The 19,119-nt window shown below is 35.9% G+C and overlaps 1 protein-coding gene across 14 annotated transcripts in view; it reads right to left on the bottom strand.

Moving 5' to 3' along the window:
• The window catches only part of MEF2C (myocyte enhancer factor 2C), a 190,203-nt gene that overhangs the window by 52,187 nt on the left and 118,897 nt on the right, over positions 1-19,119 (bottom strand). For 10 of the 14 annotated variants that reach the window (XM_021008170.2, XM_021008230.2, XM_021008161.2 and 7 more), the window contains one exon: positions 687-830. In XM_021008170.2, coding sequence (XP_020863829.1) covers positions 687-830 — 144 coding nt within the window. Of the gene's footprint in view, positions 1-487; positions 626-686; positions 831-19,119 lie in introns of all 14 variants that reach the window. The other 4 variants (XM_021008209.2, XM_021008245.2, XM_021008226.2 and 1 more) reach the window with 2 other exon arrangements.

Below are 19,119 nucleotides of genomic sequence, written 5' to 3'. Positions count from 1 at the left end.
GCTTAAGTCCCTATTCTGATATATGCTGGCTGAGTGACCCTGGGCAAGTCACTTAACCTTTCAGTGTTCTAGACGGCTTTCTAAGACTAAAAGTTATAGGAAAGATACTAATAGATAGAGGGTGTCTCTGCATCCCAGAGTTCCTCATGACAATTTAGTCATAGGTCACATCCCTATTTCAGCCCTAAAATGTGCTTCCTAAATCCCTACTATTTAGACTACAATAACTTCAAGTCAAAGGATGCTCATATTCAAGGGATACTTAGAAAATGAGCTATCTTTGGCAATGAGAAAATATTGATATAGATATATATGAAGCACTTTGCAAGCCTTAAAATGCTCTACAAATTTTTTCTTTGTATGTGGGCAATTTTTTTTTGTTTTTCTCTCAGACACTGACTAGAGTAAGCCAGAACTGAAGGGGTTAAGGTTTGTTACTGCAGCAGTTGTCAGCAGACCAGTCATCTCATCTCCCTTTGGTACTTACAGGAATTTTATGACTCTTGATCATATTATCAAACTCTTCATTTATTTTTTTGTATTTTTCTTCAGTGCGTGGGGTGAGTGCATAAGAAGAGTCAGGATCGGGGCTTTCACAGCCTTTGTTTTCTTTCTTGTTCAATGCCTGCCAGGTTCAGAGAAATATCAGAAGTAAAAAAAAAACGAAGGGCGTTCTTGGTACTTACACATAATCTTTGCCTGCTGATCATTAGATCAATATCTTCATTAATTTTCCTGTACTTGTCCTCAGACTCAGGGCTGTGACCTACTGAATCGTCTGCATCAGGGTCTGGACTGTCACAACCATTAAGTCCCTTCTTTCTCAACGTCTGAAATACATAATTTGGAAAGTTCAAACCTTGACACAGGATGTAAGACAGATTCATTTGTACGAGAGAGGTTCAAGCTGTCCAGTAATTCAAGACTGATACATCACATGTTATATTAAGGAAAATAAATTTTATACAGATACAGTGAGTCAACAAAAGAAGGTTCTTGTTTAATAATGACAAAGAGGGAAACTCTTTCAAAATGAGATTCAATCAATTAATGACAGAAGTAAAAAGGTTGAAGTCATTTGATATTGAAGGCCATAGGTACTTTGCTACTCAAGTTAGAGACAATGTCAACTGAATAAAATGAAAGTAATCAATTGTAACATCCTCTTTTCTACCAGTAGGAAGAAAAAAAAAAGAAATCAGGATGTTGTCCCGTGATTTTGGAACCTGTGATCCTGAAACAATTGTTTAATACAAATCCCTAATTTTGACTGAACATAATACATTTCATGACAGTAATGGTGTCCCACCATTCCCAATTATATGCTCTTGAGAAAAAAAAAGGGTGGTGGTAGTAAAGAGAACATAGCTAAAGTTGCTTTGGAAAAACAGTGATTATGAGCATTTGTGTACTCTGCTCATTTTGATAACTTAAAAAAAATCTAGTTATAGTACCACACAGATGAAATATTACACTGAAATTTAACATATGGAGGAATTTTTTGCTAAAACATATGCTAAAAGAAAATTAAAAACAGTTGAGCTTAATGTTATATTATCAACGCTCTTACTAGTGACAAAATGTCAAAAATTAGGAAACTGAGTCAATAACTAATAATCAAGAAAAGGTTCTTTCTCATTTCAGGTATAAATTTTTGCTAGCTTTTCCATCTAGGTAAAGAGTTCTTCAAGTCAATCTCCTGACATGTTAAAGGGAAAAGTCAATGTTTTATACTGAATTTCCTGTCTCCTAAATGTAGGTCTAGGGCTAGTCTCAGCTGTCAAAATCTATAACTGAAGTAGTGTTTATAAGCCAGGGTGCTTGAATTTATTTTCATTTATTTCAATGATGGCTGTCGATTAGTTATATGAGATATTTTATAAAGAAATAATAATAAATTTCAGATATTTCAATACTGTATTTCAATTAATTATTCTTGCCATTTTAACTATGAAATTTAAATCAAATATGTTGATAAATGTTTTAACAGTCTAAAATTTCTCAGTATTACAAATCCTCCCCCCCAAAAAAAAATCCCAACCAACTTCAGGAAAAAAAAGGACTATGTTCCAAAGTGTCTGCTTAAATGAAAGCTCAACAGTGTAACTCATCTTTATTAAATACTGAATAGTACATTCAAATAAAGCTAAAGCTGTGATATAAATCCAGGAAATTCAAAGCCGAGATAACACTCCATCTTTAATGCACACTATTGGGGAAAAATTAAATAAAACAACATTAGTTAAAAGGGGGAGTGTCAGCCTTAAAATATTGAACTCCTTGGCTCTTGTCGACATCTAACAAACTTAACATTATTTAAAATGAGTTTCTATGTGTCTGATGTCTTCTCCTTAAAAAAGCAAACTAGGAAAAAGAACCTTTTCTAATATTGTTATGACTGAATTGCTTTTCTGTAAATATTTATTTATGTTATAGTGGTATAATATAACAAATAAACATATGGTTACAGTTTGTTATGTGGCATAAATGTTTGAATATTAAAATGAATATTTTGACATGAGATGATAAATATACATTTTACAATTCTGGGGATTTTGTAATTGGTGGGGCCACCTGGACCCCTACCATGAATCTGTTGCTACTACTTTTACTAGAAATGAGAAGTATTCTATCTTCTAGGGGAATCCCACCTTTTTTTTTTAAAGTGAGGTTATAATGCTTTCATAACAAGTTTCTTTTCCCTTATTCTTCTTTTTCTTTGACCCTCTCTCCACCAAAGTCTCTTCCACAGGAACTAGTAATTATTTAATTTTGATTCCCATTCTACATTGTTCTCTATGACTATGTGCTATGAACATATTTGATCTCTATATGTCTTGAGTCTTTTGTAAATACTTAGAGATGTTGAAATATATCCTATACATCATAATAATCCTATACACCATAACTATTAGATTACAACTATATAGAAATATATTTAATATTTGATAAACATACATAGCCTTCTGATAGTGTCATCATCAACCTGCTTACATTTCTGTAAGTATATCAGGTGTGTTCATGAATAAATGACACATTCACTAAAGGTCTCTAAAGTCCTAGCTGGTAAAATTTCAGGGTGTATACTAAGCTTTTACACAATAAATCTTAACAAAGAACTAGAATTGTTTTGAAATGTGGATTCTGAAAACAGAACGTAAGGGTTAAGAAGGACCCATCATCTGTCATTACAATCCATCTGGTACATACACGGGTGTTAAATATTCTTATGAATCTTTTGGGCAGGGAGATAGTACGTTTGGTTCACAAAAATGTAAATCTCAGTAACACTTGGTATTTATGCATCATTTTTATTTTGCAGACCATCATAGCTATTAACTCATTATCTCTCACAATTCTCCCCTGAAGCTCATAAGGACCCTTAGTCCAAGTATTCCATTTAGCCTAAAGAGTCAGACTGATCTATCTACTAGAAAGAACACTGAATCAAGGTCAGGAAATGTGGTGTTTAGAACTGGTTCTTCAATTTACTATTTTTTGATTTTGATTTGGGCAAGTCACTTAACCTCACTGGACCTCAGTTTCCTTATCTTTAAAGTACAGCAATTGAGCTAGAAGGTAAATCCCAGTTCTAATCTTTTATGGTGTGTATAGGTTCCAATCTATGAGAGGTAGCAATGACACAGTGGATAGAAAGCTGACCTCAAAGTAAGGAAAATGTGGGTTCAATTCCTGCCTTTGACATGTCCTAGCTGAGTGGTCCAGGAAACTCTCTGAGACTGTATGTTGTAGAGCAGATATCAAATTATATTGTGCCCTTGAAGGATCCAATCACAAATATGATTCCTTGCTTATTCCCTCCCCTGCGGACTCATCCCACCCATAGGTTCAGGATACTGAAAGGACAGGGAAGGGAGATAAGTGGGGGGGGCAGAAAATACTCAAAAAAATTATGTGATCTCATCAACGTGAGCAATCCTTCCACAGTCTAGACTATATTCTCTCTAGATTTTAGTACATGGTTTTATGAGTTCTTGGGGTGAAGCAGTTCATGACTTAGTGGCTAACCTTTTAGCTTCTCTGCACTGTTAGCCACCTCCTAGAATAAAAATTTTCTGCTAGGCCTAAATTCACTTCTATAGTTTGGCAGGACTATAAGCTGTGCTTTATTGATTTATTTTTAGGGAACCCATCTAGGGTCACCTCTATGCAAAATTGAAGCACAAGAAGAAAATTACAATGGAGGAAAAAATGAAATTATGGCCTATAATATCAGTATCATCCAGACATGTCATGTTTAGTGCTGGTCAATGTGCAAAAGGCTGGTGAAAATTCTATGGGTCAGTTAAAAACTTTTCTGAGTTAATAGATTAAAAAAAAACATTTCCAGGCCTTTAGGTCCATTTTATACATGGAAAGCCATAGAATCAGAGTTAAAAGAAATCTCAGAGGATGTCTGATGCAATCCATATATGGACAGTAATCTTCTCTTACAATATCCTCAATGAGAGGCCATCCAGAGTTTGCTTGAAGAATTCAAATGAAAGGGATCCTTGGCTTACCAAAGCAGCCCATTGCAGGTTTCAATAGCTCTAATTAGCAGAACTTTTTCTTTACATTGAGGCAAAATCAATCTCTCTTCAATTTCCATCTATTTACTCCTAGTTCTTCCCTCTCAGGCCAAGTAGAACAAGCATAGTTTCTCTTCAAATACTTGAAGATCATTTATCTGAGACAGCATGGTAGGGGGATAGAGTAATAGACTTGAGGTTAGGAAGATGTGGGTTCAGATCTCATCTCTCACAATACTAGCTGGTAAGCAAGGGATTTAACAACTTTCAGTCTTGGTTTCCTGATTTGTAAAAGAAGATAATGATATTCATAGTATCTACATCATGGTGTTGTTGATTGGAATGATATATGTAAAGTGCTTTACAAACATTAAAATGTTAGATAAATAATAATTATTATGATCAGATTATACCTACCACATGTCTATATTAAAATGTGATAATAATACCCATAGTATATACCTCATGGAGTTGTTGATTTGAATGAAATAATATTCGTAAGGCACTTAGCCAGTGCCTGAAACATAGCAGCTATTATATAAATGTTGGCTATCATTATTTTCTCCTCTTCCTCAGAGAACATATCTAAATTTTTTCAATTAATCTTTGTGTGACATTATCTCAAGGCTCCTTACCATCCTGGTTACTTCTCTTTAGTAACAGCATACATAGCTTGTCAGAATTTTTTCCTAAAATGTGATACCCATAATTTAACATAATACTCCAGTTGTGATTTTACCATGGCTGAGTGCAGAGAGATACTATCTCCTCCTATGTTATAGACAGTCTGTCCATGTACTATAAAAAAATCTTACGAACTTGTGCTATACTTGGACAGTTCACTTTGAGCTTAGAAATATTGTCTTTTGTTGAACTAACTGCTCATTAGCCTCCTTATTTTGTACTTATGAAGTTGAGTTTTTTGATCCTAATCATAAGACTATATGTTAATCCTGACTAGGTTTATTCCATTAGCTTGCCCAGTGTCCCAGCCTTTGGAGAATTTCTTGTAACCCTGATTCTGTTATCTAATATGTTTCCTATGCCTCATAGTTCAGCATCTTCTGCAAATACAGTAAGCATGCACTCTAGTCTTTCAAACAAGTCATTAATAAAAATGTTCAACAACAAAGGTAAGGTTGGTCAAGGACAAGTCACTGGTACACTCCACCGAGACCTTCCAAGTTGACAACAAGACATTAACATATGCTTTGGACTCAATCATTCAACCTGCTTTAAATCCAACTTAATATTATCATCTATCCCCAGTCTGCTATATTGTCCACAAGGCTTACGTGAGAGACTTTATCAAATGCTTTGCTGGAATAAATCACATAGCATTCCCCTGCTCTATCAATATAGCAACTGTCAAAAAAGGATATGAAGTTAGTCTAGACTGACCTCTTTTTAAATGTTCACAAACCCACCTTTGAGATACATGTTCTAGAATGTTGCCAGCAACTAATATCAAGCTCCCTGGGCTATAATTTGTAGACTCAACTGTCTTTCCTGTTTTGAAAATCTGAATTTGAAGAAAAATATTTTGAAAAACATTTTCCTTTCTATAGTCCTATTACACCTCTTCCATTCTCTCTTTCTCTCTCTTTTTTAGGCAATTGGGATTAAGAGACTTGCTCAGGGTCATAGAGCTAGTAAGTGTCAAGTGTTTGGTCTGAGGCAGGATTTGAACTCAGATCTTCAGGGCCGATGCTCTATCTACACCACCTAGTTGCCCCACCTCTTCCATTCTCCATGATCTTCAAAGATCACTGACAATAGCTTAGAAATCACATAGGCCAATTTTTTCAGGACTCTGGAATGTATTTTCTCTGGGCCTGGTAACTTTAACTCATCAAGAGCAGCTGAATGCTCTCATTATCTTCTTATTCATCTTGGGTGACAATCTTTGTTAACCATTTTTGTTCTATTTCCAGTTGATGATGCTTCTTCTTGGCAGATAAATGCCTCATTACTTCAAGAATCTGTAATTTCATCTACTGAAGCAGATAGCAACCCTTCTACAACAACATAAAATCTTCAAGAGTTGCTCTAGCCTAAAATTTCATTACTCTGTACCTAACCTCTCCCAACTTAGATAAATCAGTCTTATGGTCAACAGAAGTCCAATCTATTACGAGGCCCATACTTGAAAGATATCCAAGTTGGCCTAACCTTTCAGAATTTGTGCTTCACTGGTGTACCTTCTGAGAACCTAGAGCCATCTCTGTGCCATGAGACATTAGAATGAGACTTTTGTGGATAGTGGTAGAGAAAACAGTTGTAAAAGCGAAATTGGTTCATTCTGTTTTATCTCTGTCATTCATTAAAATTTCCCCATGTACCCTGAGTAACAATCCTATCTTTTATGTTTCTCTTTTCCCCAAATACAGCTTCAAAAGACATTTTCTTTTTCTTTTTTCTTTTGTCTGTAGCATATGTTGCTAGCCTCTGTTCATTCTGAGCTTTAGCACCAGAAGAAGGCAAAGAAGGTGTGGAAAAGAGGTATCATTAGATTAAAATGGAAATAACACAGTTGACAGAATTCTTTCAAAATATAACTTCTTATGTATAGGACCTCATTTTCTTTCATTACATTTAACACTACCATTTAAATACTGTTATGACCCCACTAGTTAAAAACAATTTTGTTATACTCTTTTATGTTGTTTATGTGATCATTTATATTTTTCAAAACAAATTTGTTTAAAAAAATATAATGCTGAGATATACAAGTACAAAACTGAAGAGAAATTAGCACTGTATTGTAAGTGCCCATATCCACATAATCAGAGCACTAAAAAAAGATTTAAAATAGTCTCTTCAACCTAATGACTTTGTAAGACATTTCTGTCCAGAGCAAATGAAATTTAGGCTATATGTGAGGAAAAACTTCCTAACAATTAGAGTGGTAAAAAGGTAGAATTGCTGCCTTGGGAGATGGTGAGTTTCTCTTCCCTTCCTTGGAGGCGTTCTAACAAAGACTGTGTGGCCCCTTCTTGGGTGCAAAGTAGAGGAAATGGTTTTCCAGGTATGGCTTGGACTACCTGACCATTGAGGTTCTTTCTTTTGCCTTTGTGATTCTGTGAATTTATAAACCTCTGAACACAAGGAAGTGCTGACAAAGTCTTGAATACCATATGCGACCGCAATATTATGATAACAGTTTTATCTTCATTACCTTGAAAATCTACAACTGTTTCGATAATGACAAAGAAAATAATGCTAGAGTTCGCCATGTCTATCTTTATCACAGTAGTGCAGAGTCAATAAAAACTAAGGACATTGCCAAATGGTAAACAAGCACAATCGCTCCGGGTTCCTTTCAGGCAAAATCAACTTCTGTGGCTGCCGGTTTTCAGAAACATCTCCAGATTCTCATTTGTAGGGTCATGCAGGTACTTATCATTATTCTTTCCTAGGGGCAATGAGGCCCAGAAGTGCATTTTTAGTGCCTTCTCAGCTGACTGATTTCATATTTGGAAAAGATTTGTTTCTGTGTGTCAAGACAAATAAAATGATCTATTGAAAGTGACCTGGCTCTTATGTCCAAAGAAACTCTTCCCTTGGAGAGCTCTGTAAATCTTAAGTAAATCTCTATATTTAAATCAGCCTCCTATAGGTGACTGACATTTTTGGAGTAGACCAATTGAATGAAGAGGATTTCAGAGATTTTTCTCTCATAAGACAGCAAATGTCATACTCTGAGCTGGGAAGAGCCGTTTCTTATAGAGGTAATTAGGTTGACTGAAGATGACACAGTGCAAACTCCCTTCACAAATACATGGACACAAGGACTCTATTTCATTGTATGTATTCATCTAAAGCAATTTAAAAAAAAAAATCTCCGCAAGCCAGGATAATGACAGATGATAGATGCTCTGAAAATTCTAATATATAGATGTAGAAAACAGATGCTATATAAAAGGAATAGAAATGGAGAAAAATCAGAGAGAAGTTATCAGTTCCTGTGTTAAGCATTATCATTGAGAAAAACCATTCCTATATACAATCACCCAGACTGGTTCCTCCCCCTTAATTACTGCCTACTTAGCTAAAGACATAACTATAAGTCACTGGCACTTGCTAATTACATAAAGTAATGTATCTTTCTATAGTGCTATCTCTGTAAAAGCTAGATGCTTTCAGAGCACCATTACCATCACATACAATTGCTACTAACTTGATTACTTTTTTCCTCCCCTCTCTCTGATATCTTTTTGTCCTCAAGGAGGCAAAATTTGGGCATCCTTCCTTTCACTTCCTTTCTGGAGATCATAGATTTACAGATGGGAGCAACTTGGAGGTAATCTAATTCAATTTTCTCATTTTACAGATCAGGAAATTAAGTCTCAGAGTAAATATTGAGAGTTGGGACTTGAATCCAGGTTCTTTAACTAAAAAAGCTAGCACTTTTTCTAATTCATGGTATAGCTAGAAACATATCCTTGAGTGAAAAATCTCAGAAAGACCCCCATGAATCCCATGACCCTTTATTAAATGTAAAATAAACTGATTTTATTTCTTTCTTTCTTTTACCGTATCTATGTCTGCCTAACCACCCAGAAGTACATTGCAGAAGTTACATATGAGAAAATACAAACTGGATTAGCTAACAAGGTCTGTCTCTCTTGACCTGATTATAGATCACTTTCTACCGCCTTTAGCACTTTCCCAATAAGATCAAAGCCAACTCATAAGAAAGTAAATAATCTTTAATAAGTGACAAATTCTTATATGTTTAAAGGTTTAGTTGAAGTGAGTATTGCAAGTAAATGAAATATTTTATGGAATTTTAGGGGTTTTGGATAACATTTTGTAAATATCCGTTGTTGAATCAGCAAAAATATTCGAATATGCTTACCACAAACATTATTTACTTTTGGATTGGAATCTTGGAGCTCCTTCAAAATTTAGGGTTCTACTTGCTACTGGACAATAGCTATGTTAGTATGGTCAGAGACATGCTATTCAGAAAGTGTGGGTAATGGAAAATTCTAGTAAACAACAACAAAATAATAATAATAACCAACATTTATATAGTGCTTTAAAGTTTGCAACGTGATTTATATATATTACCTCATTTGATCCTCACAACTGCAGGAGCTGGGTGCTGTTATCCCCATTTCACAGATGAAGAAATTGAGGCTTAGAGAGGTTAAGTGACTATCACACAGGATCTGAATCCAGGTCTTCCTGAATCAAAGTCCTGCATTTTTTATCCTGTGCCATTGAGTTGCAATATATTATTTGGGTGTTGTTGCTATTTAGTCTTTGTGAATTCATTTGGAGTTTTCTTGGCAAAGATACTGTAATAGTTTGCCATTTCCTTCTCCTGCTTATTTTACAGTTGAGGAAACTGAGGCAAATAGGGTTAGGTGACTTGCCCAGGGTCACATAACTAGTGTCTGAGGCTAGATTTGAACCCAGGAAGATGAGTCTTCCTGACTCCTGGTCCAGTACTCTATCCACTGCACCATCTAGCTGCCCCAAACCACACTCAGATCTACCATAGTCTCACAATGTCCTATTGTCTTTCTCTTATGGTTTACATTCAGGGCAGTCCCACTGATGGTCCATGAGGTTGAGGAAAGGTCATGTGACAAGAGGCTTCTTCCTAAGGTTTGATCATCCAAAGTTATAGGTCTGGACTATGCTACCTCCTCCTGATTTATTCCTGTCTCTTTCTTTTCATATGATAATGGCAAGGACCTATTCAAACGTAGCATATTTGGTGCTTGCATTTCGTGAATTTCAAAGCACTGAACTGAGCAGAGTTAATTTGCAAACTTTAGCCATGAAAATCATCCTAAGTCCCACAATTCAAGATTTGAAGAAAATTAGATTTTATTTAAAAAAGAACCAATCTGTGGGCAAGAATTTAGAAACAACTGACGATATAATGCTGCCACAACCACTGTATTTTTTCCACATTATTGGTGCTCATTGCCCCAGAAAAATAATATTACCTCAGTACCATCTCTATTACCATCAGTGGAAAGCTAATGATTTCCACAGGCTACTGGATTTTTTTTTAAACTTTTCCAAAAACTAACCTCAATATCAGACTAGTATCGTTTTCACATTATGTATTTAAAAAAATCTTCAAATAATGAAAGGATTTATTCAACTATTTAAATGAATCATTAGTTCATTAATCTGGCTACTCTTTACACCAATGCTGACTAGACTCACTCAAAGACTTAGATCTTAATTTAAGAGGTGGTGTGGCATAATGGACAGTGCCCCAGATTTAGCATTAAGAAGGACTGGCTTATTAAATCTGCCTTAGACATTTATTAGCCGAGTGACCCTGGGAAAACCATTTTCCTTCTATGAACCTCAGTTTCCTCACTTGTAAAATGGAGATAGTAATACTTTATAGTTACTATGATTTGTGAAGATCATAATCTCTGAGAAGCAAATGAGATATTTAAAGTACTTTATAAACCTAAAGGTGCTACATAAAAATGTGCTATTATTATTACTGTTGTTACTACTACTACTACTATTGCTATTATTACCATTCATGAATTGTGGTGGCAAAAGAAATTCATCACTTTTTAGCCAAATTTCTGGTGAAATTTTTGAACTTGACTAGGCTAGACCTTGGAATACTGACACAGTCTATTTCTAGGTCTATACTCAAAGCCTTTTCAGCTTGGGAAGACTCTATAGGGCTTAGCATCTTCTATCAGAGCCTTTGAGAACACAGAGTCACCTTTAGATCATGATAAGGCATCAGAGTAAGACTTTGGTAAAGGAGTGAAGATAAAAGAATTTAATTATAGATTCCTGAAGTCCAAATGAAATTATAGAACTAATGCCACCTAATGACTACATTTTGATTAAAACATTCAAACAGGAATATTTCGTAGATTCTCACATCTACCACATGGAACAGACTGGTCTAGCCTGTCTTGGAGAAGGTAACACCCTATTATGCTTAACCATTTTGGATGTCAGTTTCAGTCTTTGTAAAGTACAAGCACTGCATTAGATAATCTCTGAAGTTCATTTCAAATTTAAGATCCAGTGTCCTATGTTCTTCTTTACATTTTCCTGATAATATCAAGGTCATTAAGTGACTTGCCTAAAGTCCCACAGCCAATTATTACCTTTGTTGAAATGGCTCCGTCCATTTGTTGGAAGGGGTGAGAACACATTGCTATTTCAACATGTCTATGAATTATTTCTTTTATAACCATGGTTATAACATGCAGTGTTCAGGATCAGCTACCAGAAGGAAGGCCCAAGAGGGACCAATCCAATAAACCAATCCAATCCAATAAACATTTATTGAGCACCTAGTATGTGCCAGGCACTGTGCTAAGTGTCAGTGGCTCACTCAGAGGGGTACAGTGGAAAAAAGCACTGGTCCAAGAGTCAGAGGATCTTGGTTCAAATCCTCTGATATTTGCTACCTGTATGACCTTGTCAAATCACTGACCCACCCTGGCCCTCAGCTTTACCATTTGTAAAATGAGAGATTTGGGCAAGATGATCTCTGGGGTCCTTTCTAGCTCTAAAGTTATTAATTATCCTTATAAACTTAAAATATTAAATAAATGTGAAATATGATCCCTATGACCCTGAGGTGGATAAGTGATTAGATGGATTCCTAGCTCAACAATACTCTTACCTAGGAGTCTTAGTTCAGAATGAGAAAGTTTTGGGTTTGTCTTCATCAGCTGCAGTTATGGAATATAGTGGCATGGAAGTAAAGCCTAGGAGGAAGTCTATTGGCCTAGGCCTGATGCGATGGATGTTTTCAATCTTGGTGTAGTATGAGAGGATTATTTTTTTCTTCATCAAGGAGTAAACCAGCTAATGATCTAGCTTATAAAAGCTAGATATAAAAGCTTTTAAGAGAATAGCCAGAAGGAGTTAGAGCATGCAGAGCTCCAGGGAAGGATGGGGTGGCACAAGGTTGAAACCTGAGGAGAATAGACTTGGGGTCTCAGATAGAGAAGAATTGTTTTTCATTGAGATTTTATGGGTCATTGGAAAGGATAGTGGGACCACTTAGATATGTGATTTAGAGCTGAAAAAGGACTTCAGAGGTCATATAGTCTGACTAGTCAAGTCAACAAGCCCTTATTAAGTGCCTACTCTGTGCCAAGCGTGGTGATAAGCACTGGGGATACAAAGAAAGCCTGTTTTCCCCCAAAAATTCAGTCCTCATTCTTGAGGAGTTTACAATCTAATTGGGGAGGCAACATGAAAACAACTATGGACAAAGGAGACATAAACAGGATGAATTGGAGATATCCTCAGAGGGAAGGCACTAAGATTAAAGAAGACCAGGAGAGGCTTCTTGCAGAAGGTGGAATTTTTATTGAGAATTTGAAAGAAGCCAAGGAATCTAGGAAATGGAGATGAGGAAGGAAACAGTTCCATTTCATAGATGACTAAACTGAGGCCCAATGAGATTTGCTTAAGATCATAAGGTAGTCTGTGGCAGAGCAAAGATGGAAACCTAAGTCCTCTGACTCCTAATCCACTCTTTCCTTTGTATTAAGCTTGAGTGGAGAAGAAGAGGAGTTTCTATTTACTTTCAGACTCTCACAAAAAGCAAAGAAGCAAACTCCAGAAGACTATAACAAGCAGCTGTGGCCACTCAATGAGAGAGAGAAAGAGAGAGAGAGAGAGAGAGAGAGAGAGAAGAGAGAGAGAGAGAGAGAGAGAGAGAGAGAGAGAGAGACAGAGAGACAGAGAGACACAGAGAGAGAGAGACAGAGAGACAGAGAGACAGAGTGCTGAGTTAATATCCAGGATGAAACAGGAAAAAAAAGAACCTTAGGCAGAAAGGAGAATGCAAATGGCCTATCTCTGATAGAGACCAAGATTAAACTATGAGTATTTTTGTCCTGTAAGCTTTTAACCTTTTCCATTTACTTCCTAACTTGTCTCCCAATCTCTCTCTCTCTCTCTCTCTCTCTCTCTCTCTCTCTCTCTCTCTCTCTCTCTCTCTCTCTCTCTCTCTCTCTCTCTCTCTTTATCTGTGTATCTATCTATCTATCTATCTACCTCTCTATCTCTCTATCTCTCTATTCCTCTGTAGCACTTCACAGTAAAATGCCTTTAAATATCTAAGAAGTGGTTTGATGGTTATCAAGGGGAAGGGCCAGGAAATCTTGTGCCCTTCTCTGGGTAAGGAAATTAGGTTTGGGGTGCCCTGGTCAGTTAAGAGAAGCTATGACAGCTTGAAGACTGAAGGGGGCACCAGTGTCCTGATCACCTGTTTGTCGGTAAAAAAATTAAAGCAGATGGTTACAGGGTGAATCTATTTCTACCCACATATACAGATGTATGTGTGTATGTATTTATCTAGACTTATGATTTTATTCCTGTAGGGGACTCCCAATGAAGAAATTCTCTCCACTAATGTAGATACGAAATTTTCTTGTAACTGAGACAGTTGCTTGGGGGCAGGGGCATGCCAAGCACCAAACAGTCAATGTATGTCAGAAGAAGGACTTGAACCCAGTTCTTTCTGATACTGGGGCTAACCAAGCCAGGTTACCAGCCCATATCATTGTTTTAAATTCTTTTTTAAAAGCAATGATTCTATGATTTGATATCCTTGGGAGAACAACCTTTTAAATTCATTTGAGGAGAATAACATTATAAATTCTACTGTTTTGGGAGGCCATCAGCCAGGTCTTATCCTAGGTTCCTGGGAGCTGTAGTAATGAAGCACAGAAAGGGGCAGACTTTACCATGCTGGAAGGCTTTCTCTCTGTTACCCAAAGAACTATTCTAGCTAGGTTTGGAGAGACTCATCATCAGGTATCTTTAGTCATTCTCTAAGACCATTTACTAAAATGTGTGGGTATGGGGAGAGGGAAGGGTATAATCCTCATGAATAGGAGTTCCCAGGGGGTTAAAGATCCTTAGAATATTGTAGAGTTCAGTGAAGTATAACATAGGTAATATCTTCCCAAGGTTTTGTTAAAGACAGTGCGTGATGCACTTAATTTGGAACTAATTAAAACTCAAGGATGTAATGTCATAAAGCTTTTAGAAATTGAGGTCTCATTTTTCAAAGATAAAATGTCAGAAGAGATAGGAGTCTTCAGAAAGTGTTTAATAGCCAAAAGATCTGAGAAAATCATTACAGTAATGAGAACATCAGCATGAAGGAGTAGAGAGCATGGTGGAAGGAAGAAAATAGAGGGTTTCAGGCAGATTGAAAAGAAGAGTGGAAAAAGAAAGTAGAGAAGTAATATAGTCAGAAATAGAGAGATATAGTATTAAATCAATCAGTCAGTCAGTCAACAAACATTTGGTAAGTGCTTAGTACATTGTACACACTGTGCTAATCACTGAGGATGCCAAGAAAGGCAAAAATATATTTAAATGAGAACCCATTAACTTGAATTAGAAGGAAGTATAATTTTAAGATAAAAGTCCTACAAATTCCACCTCCTTTATCTATCTCTGTATCACTTTGGTCACATTCTGGATATACCCTAGTGTGGACAACTCCTGAGAAACCAAGGTAATATCAGAATCAATTAAGTGATTCAGGCTTCCTCGGGAGAGGCCAGTGAGTCATGTTAGCTCCACTACCCCCTCCCCCATGGGCTCTGTCTTGGTCAGGGAGGGGGGTGCTGCCTTTTCTATCCCAAGCATCTTGAGCAGTGCTTTGCACATAGTAAGTACTTCATAATTGCTTGGTGAATTGAATTGGTACAGATAAAAAATCAATTTAATTGGAACTCCAGAAGAATTTAATTTATTGGAAACTCCTTAGATGTGGGAGGAAAAGCTAGGACAAAGTTTAAAATGAAACAAAGGCTGAGAAACAGAATAGAGGAGTAGGGTAAATTAACAGCCATCAGGGAGCAATAGCTTTGAAGGAATAAAGCATAATTGTAACTCCACATATTAACCTTTTAAAGATTATGGAATTTTACTTGCAAATAGGTTTCAGGAACAAAAACAGACTCGGAGCAATTTTTCTCTTATAAGAATATTTTGTAGCATCTTTTATAAATTATCAATGACTATGACTATAACAAAAGAAGATACATAGGTCATCTTAAGTAGCCATAGTAAGATCAAATTATTTTCCTTTCTCAATGTATCTAGGTATATAAGCCTCCTTATCTGAGAGAATCAACTCATGATTTTTCACTTGGGAGTCAAGAGTAGTCTTCTCCCCTCTTGCTGATCACTCTGAAACTACCTTTCCTACCTAGCACATTCCCCCAGTGATAATTACCAATTCTGTCTTCTGTCACAACACAAAGTCTGTTGAAATAGCCAAAATTCAGGAAGTCGATCTGGGGACATGGAGAGTAAACTATTTATAATGTGCAAGAAATTTATCTCGTTCATTCTCTTTTTTATGAAAAAACATTGAGTTTGTCAATCAAAAACATTGTACTTGCTTTTCTAACAATCTTTTTATTTTCAGCTGGTGCAAGATAAATAAATTTTCAGTTCTTTTCATCGTTATTTAGAAGGTAGGCATTTAGAGGGTAGGAATCAAGGGAAAAAATATTTCAATTATCACCCTCTTCCTTTTAGAGCCTACTTCTGAGCTCCCTACATTACTTGCTATATGAGTTGTCTGTTTACAGGATGATTCAGGCATTGGCATATGGTATCTGCTTTTTGCAATAGAATTAATGTTAGTTTCCTTCTATCAATGCAGATAACCAAGAGCTGAATATGGTAAAATTAAATAGGACATGGAAAATCAAGATACTCAACAGGGTCAGAAAAGGCTTATTCTCATGTCCCCTCAGAAAAGAGGGCTTAATCTTTTCTTTTAGATAAATTGCTAGTAATTTTTTTTAAAACCAGAATTTCCTGTAATATTTAACATTTATAATACTAAGTATAGGTCAACATTCCATTTGTCTATTTTTATTTTTCTACTAATTTTTGAAATTATCTCCATATTCACTTATATCAAATCACTCACTACCAAATCTCAAGTTGCAAATTGTCATAGGGATCCAGTAAGAAGGCTTTAAACATCTTGTCGATATAATCATTATCATCAACACTCAATACTTATACAGTACTTACTATAGGCCAGGTACCGTGCTAAGGGCTTTACAAGCATTATTTTATTTGATACTCAAAACAATTCTGCAAGGTAGGTGCTAATATTTCCCCCACTTTATAGATGGGGAAACTGAAGCAAACAGATGTGAAGTTACTTGCCCAAGATCACACAGCTATTAAGTGTATGAGGCCAGATTTGAACTCAGCTTTTCCTGACTCCCAGGCTACTGCTTTATCCACGGCACTACCCAGCTGCTTCTGACTCCAAGGTCTCATGCAAACTCTCAGTTAATAAGTTCATATTAAATAATAATACTCTTAAGTTCTGCTAGGGTCTGAATTTAGTTGCTTGGACTTCATGTGATATTCCAAAAGCTAGAGCAGAAAGAAGAATGAGAAAGTAAGAGGATGAATAAAAGAAGAAAGAGAGAATGAAGAACTGCCTATGTACCAGAGAAAGAGACAGACTGTAATTTGGATGAAAGATGTGGAGACTTGTGAAAGAGAGGGGAAAAAATAAACAAGGGAGGGCATCAAATGACCCCAAAGTATGTGAGCTGGCTTCCCACAGTGTCAGAGCTCAGCAGTTGAAGATCTAACATAAAGCCATATCATTAGCCATCAGCAATTTTACTCATCCTAGATATCCACACCTGTCAGTGACTGCACCTGTTGTCTAAACCGGCAAGGCCAAAAGACAGGAGCCAATCTAAACTGTGAGTTCTGTAGCATGTCCATAGATGGACTTTTCTGTTACATCTCTATAGACTATGGTTGTGGCTTGTTGTCTGCGATTTTTGGTTGTCGTATTCTTAATAATTTTAGCTGTCAACAGAAAAAAACAACAACTTCATATTGTAAACCTCATTTTCAAGTTTCACGTGTCAATTCTCTTATCTCGTTGAACCTCAGTGTGTTTTATAATTTGTTCTGTCATGAACATTTTTAGGGTCAACAACCTCTTCCCTGTTCTATGCTACTTAATTTTAAGACTAATATTGAAGTACAGAGAGAAAATTGTATGAATTTTCTTCATAGCAAAACATTTTTGTAACAACTAAACATACACATTAAACTGAGATTTCTTTGTAGAGTTGCGAAATAATATTGTAACAGGATTCACAGATTGGCAGGGTGTTGCTAGAACTTCCTGTAATAGTATTAGCATATCTGTGGGCAGGCTGACTGACTTAGTCCATGATGCTGGACTTTGGAATGGCTCCAGAGGGGATTTCTTTAGGTCACCCAGAAAGTCCTGGGGTGGTAGATTAGTTGGATTTGAAGTCTAGCTACATGAATTCACATAAGGAGTTTATAGGAGTTCCACAACTGAGAGCCTCCCTCTAGTTTGGAGGGAAATGATCTGTAGGGCAAATGTAACTCCAGTATTCCAAATCTTTGTTCAACTGTGGCCACCATTATGAAAAAGCAGTTCTTTATTTTAATAACATTATTTCATTATTCTGAACTTAAAAATAGTACTACAGCTATCATACTATAACAAATATTTTAAATGATAATAAAATGATTTCAATTTGATAGAACTAATGTAATTGATAAGTTATAATTAATTTATATTATTGTTCATAAAATATGATTTCAAAAAATTAATTATATAATGCTTAAAAACTTTTGAATATTTTCAAAGTTGTAAATATTTTATTAAAACATAAATTTGCTTATTTTGTTCTCTGTCTGTCTGTCTGTCTCTCTCTCTCTCATATATAGACATAGTCCAATGGTTGAAAACAGAAAAAACAAACTAAAGTTAGCTTAGCCACCCAGTGCAATGGATATGTTTTTCCCTTTTCTTTCTAAATTGATATAAAATTCATCAGAGGGATAAATAATGACTGAATAAACACAAAAATCATAGTCATATTAGTTGGACATTTTCTTTAAAAGTATAAAAAAGGCAATAAAAGAAAAATCTATTACATTTGACATGTCCTCATAACCATTTTTTATACATGTAAACTTTTTATACTGACCTTTTTATCCCAAATATTAGTGCTTTCTCTCTCCTGAATATGTCTTGTATTTACTTATTTGTGTATGTGTTATATCCTCTCCCCCTGCCTCACCAAATAAAATCTAAGCTCTCTGAAGGCAGGGCTGCTTTAGTTTTTTGTCTTTTTTATTCCCAGAGCCTAGCACAGAGTCTTGTATACACATAATAAATATTTATTTAATTGGATTGTCTTCAATTGAATTCATTATGAAACATGGAGCCACTTAAGAAAGTAAAGTTTACGACTCAACAAGATCCTTCTTTAACTTCTCTTTTTCTCAATACCACATCATCCTTCCCTTTCTCTTTCTCAGCTGGTACACCGACTACAAACATTTTTACTCAACTTTAAAAGAAAAGTAAAGTATTATTAATTTTATATGTGTTATAAAATCAAACCCTCCATGGAGGTGACTCGAGGTTCTCAAAGGCAATACCAAGGGAACATTCAAGCTGTGGCATGCCCCACCAACTTGGAAAGGCTTTGAGTATGGGCCTGGCAATGAACTGTGTGCCTGGTGTCCAAAAAACCAGTCTAAACATTCACCACCCAAT

The sequence above is a fragment of the Phascolarctos cinereus genome, unplaced genomic scaffold, assembly GCF_003287225.1.
Source record: "Phascolarctos cinereus isolate Bilbo 61053 unplaced genomic scaffold, phaCin_HiC Scaffold_4;HRSCAF=312, whole genome shotgun sequence".
In the NCBI taxonomy this organism is placed as follows: domain Eukaryota; kingdom Metazoa; phylum Chordata; class Mammalia; order Diprotodontia; family Phascolarctidae; genus Phascolarctos; species Phascolarctos cinereus.
The sequence above is the reverse complement of the archived record's forward strand: the minus strand, read 5'-3'. Positions and strand labels throughout refer to the sequence as shown.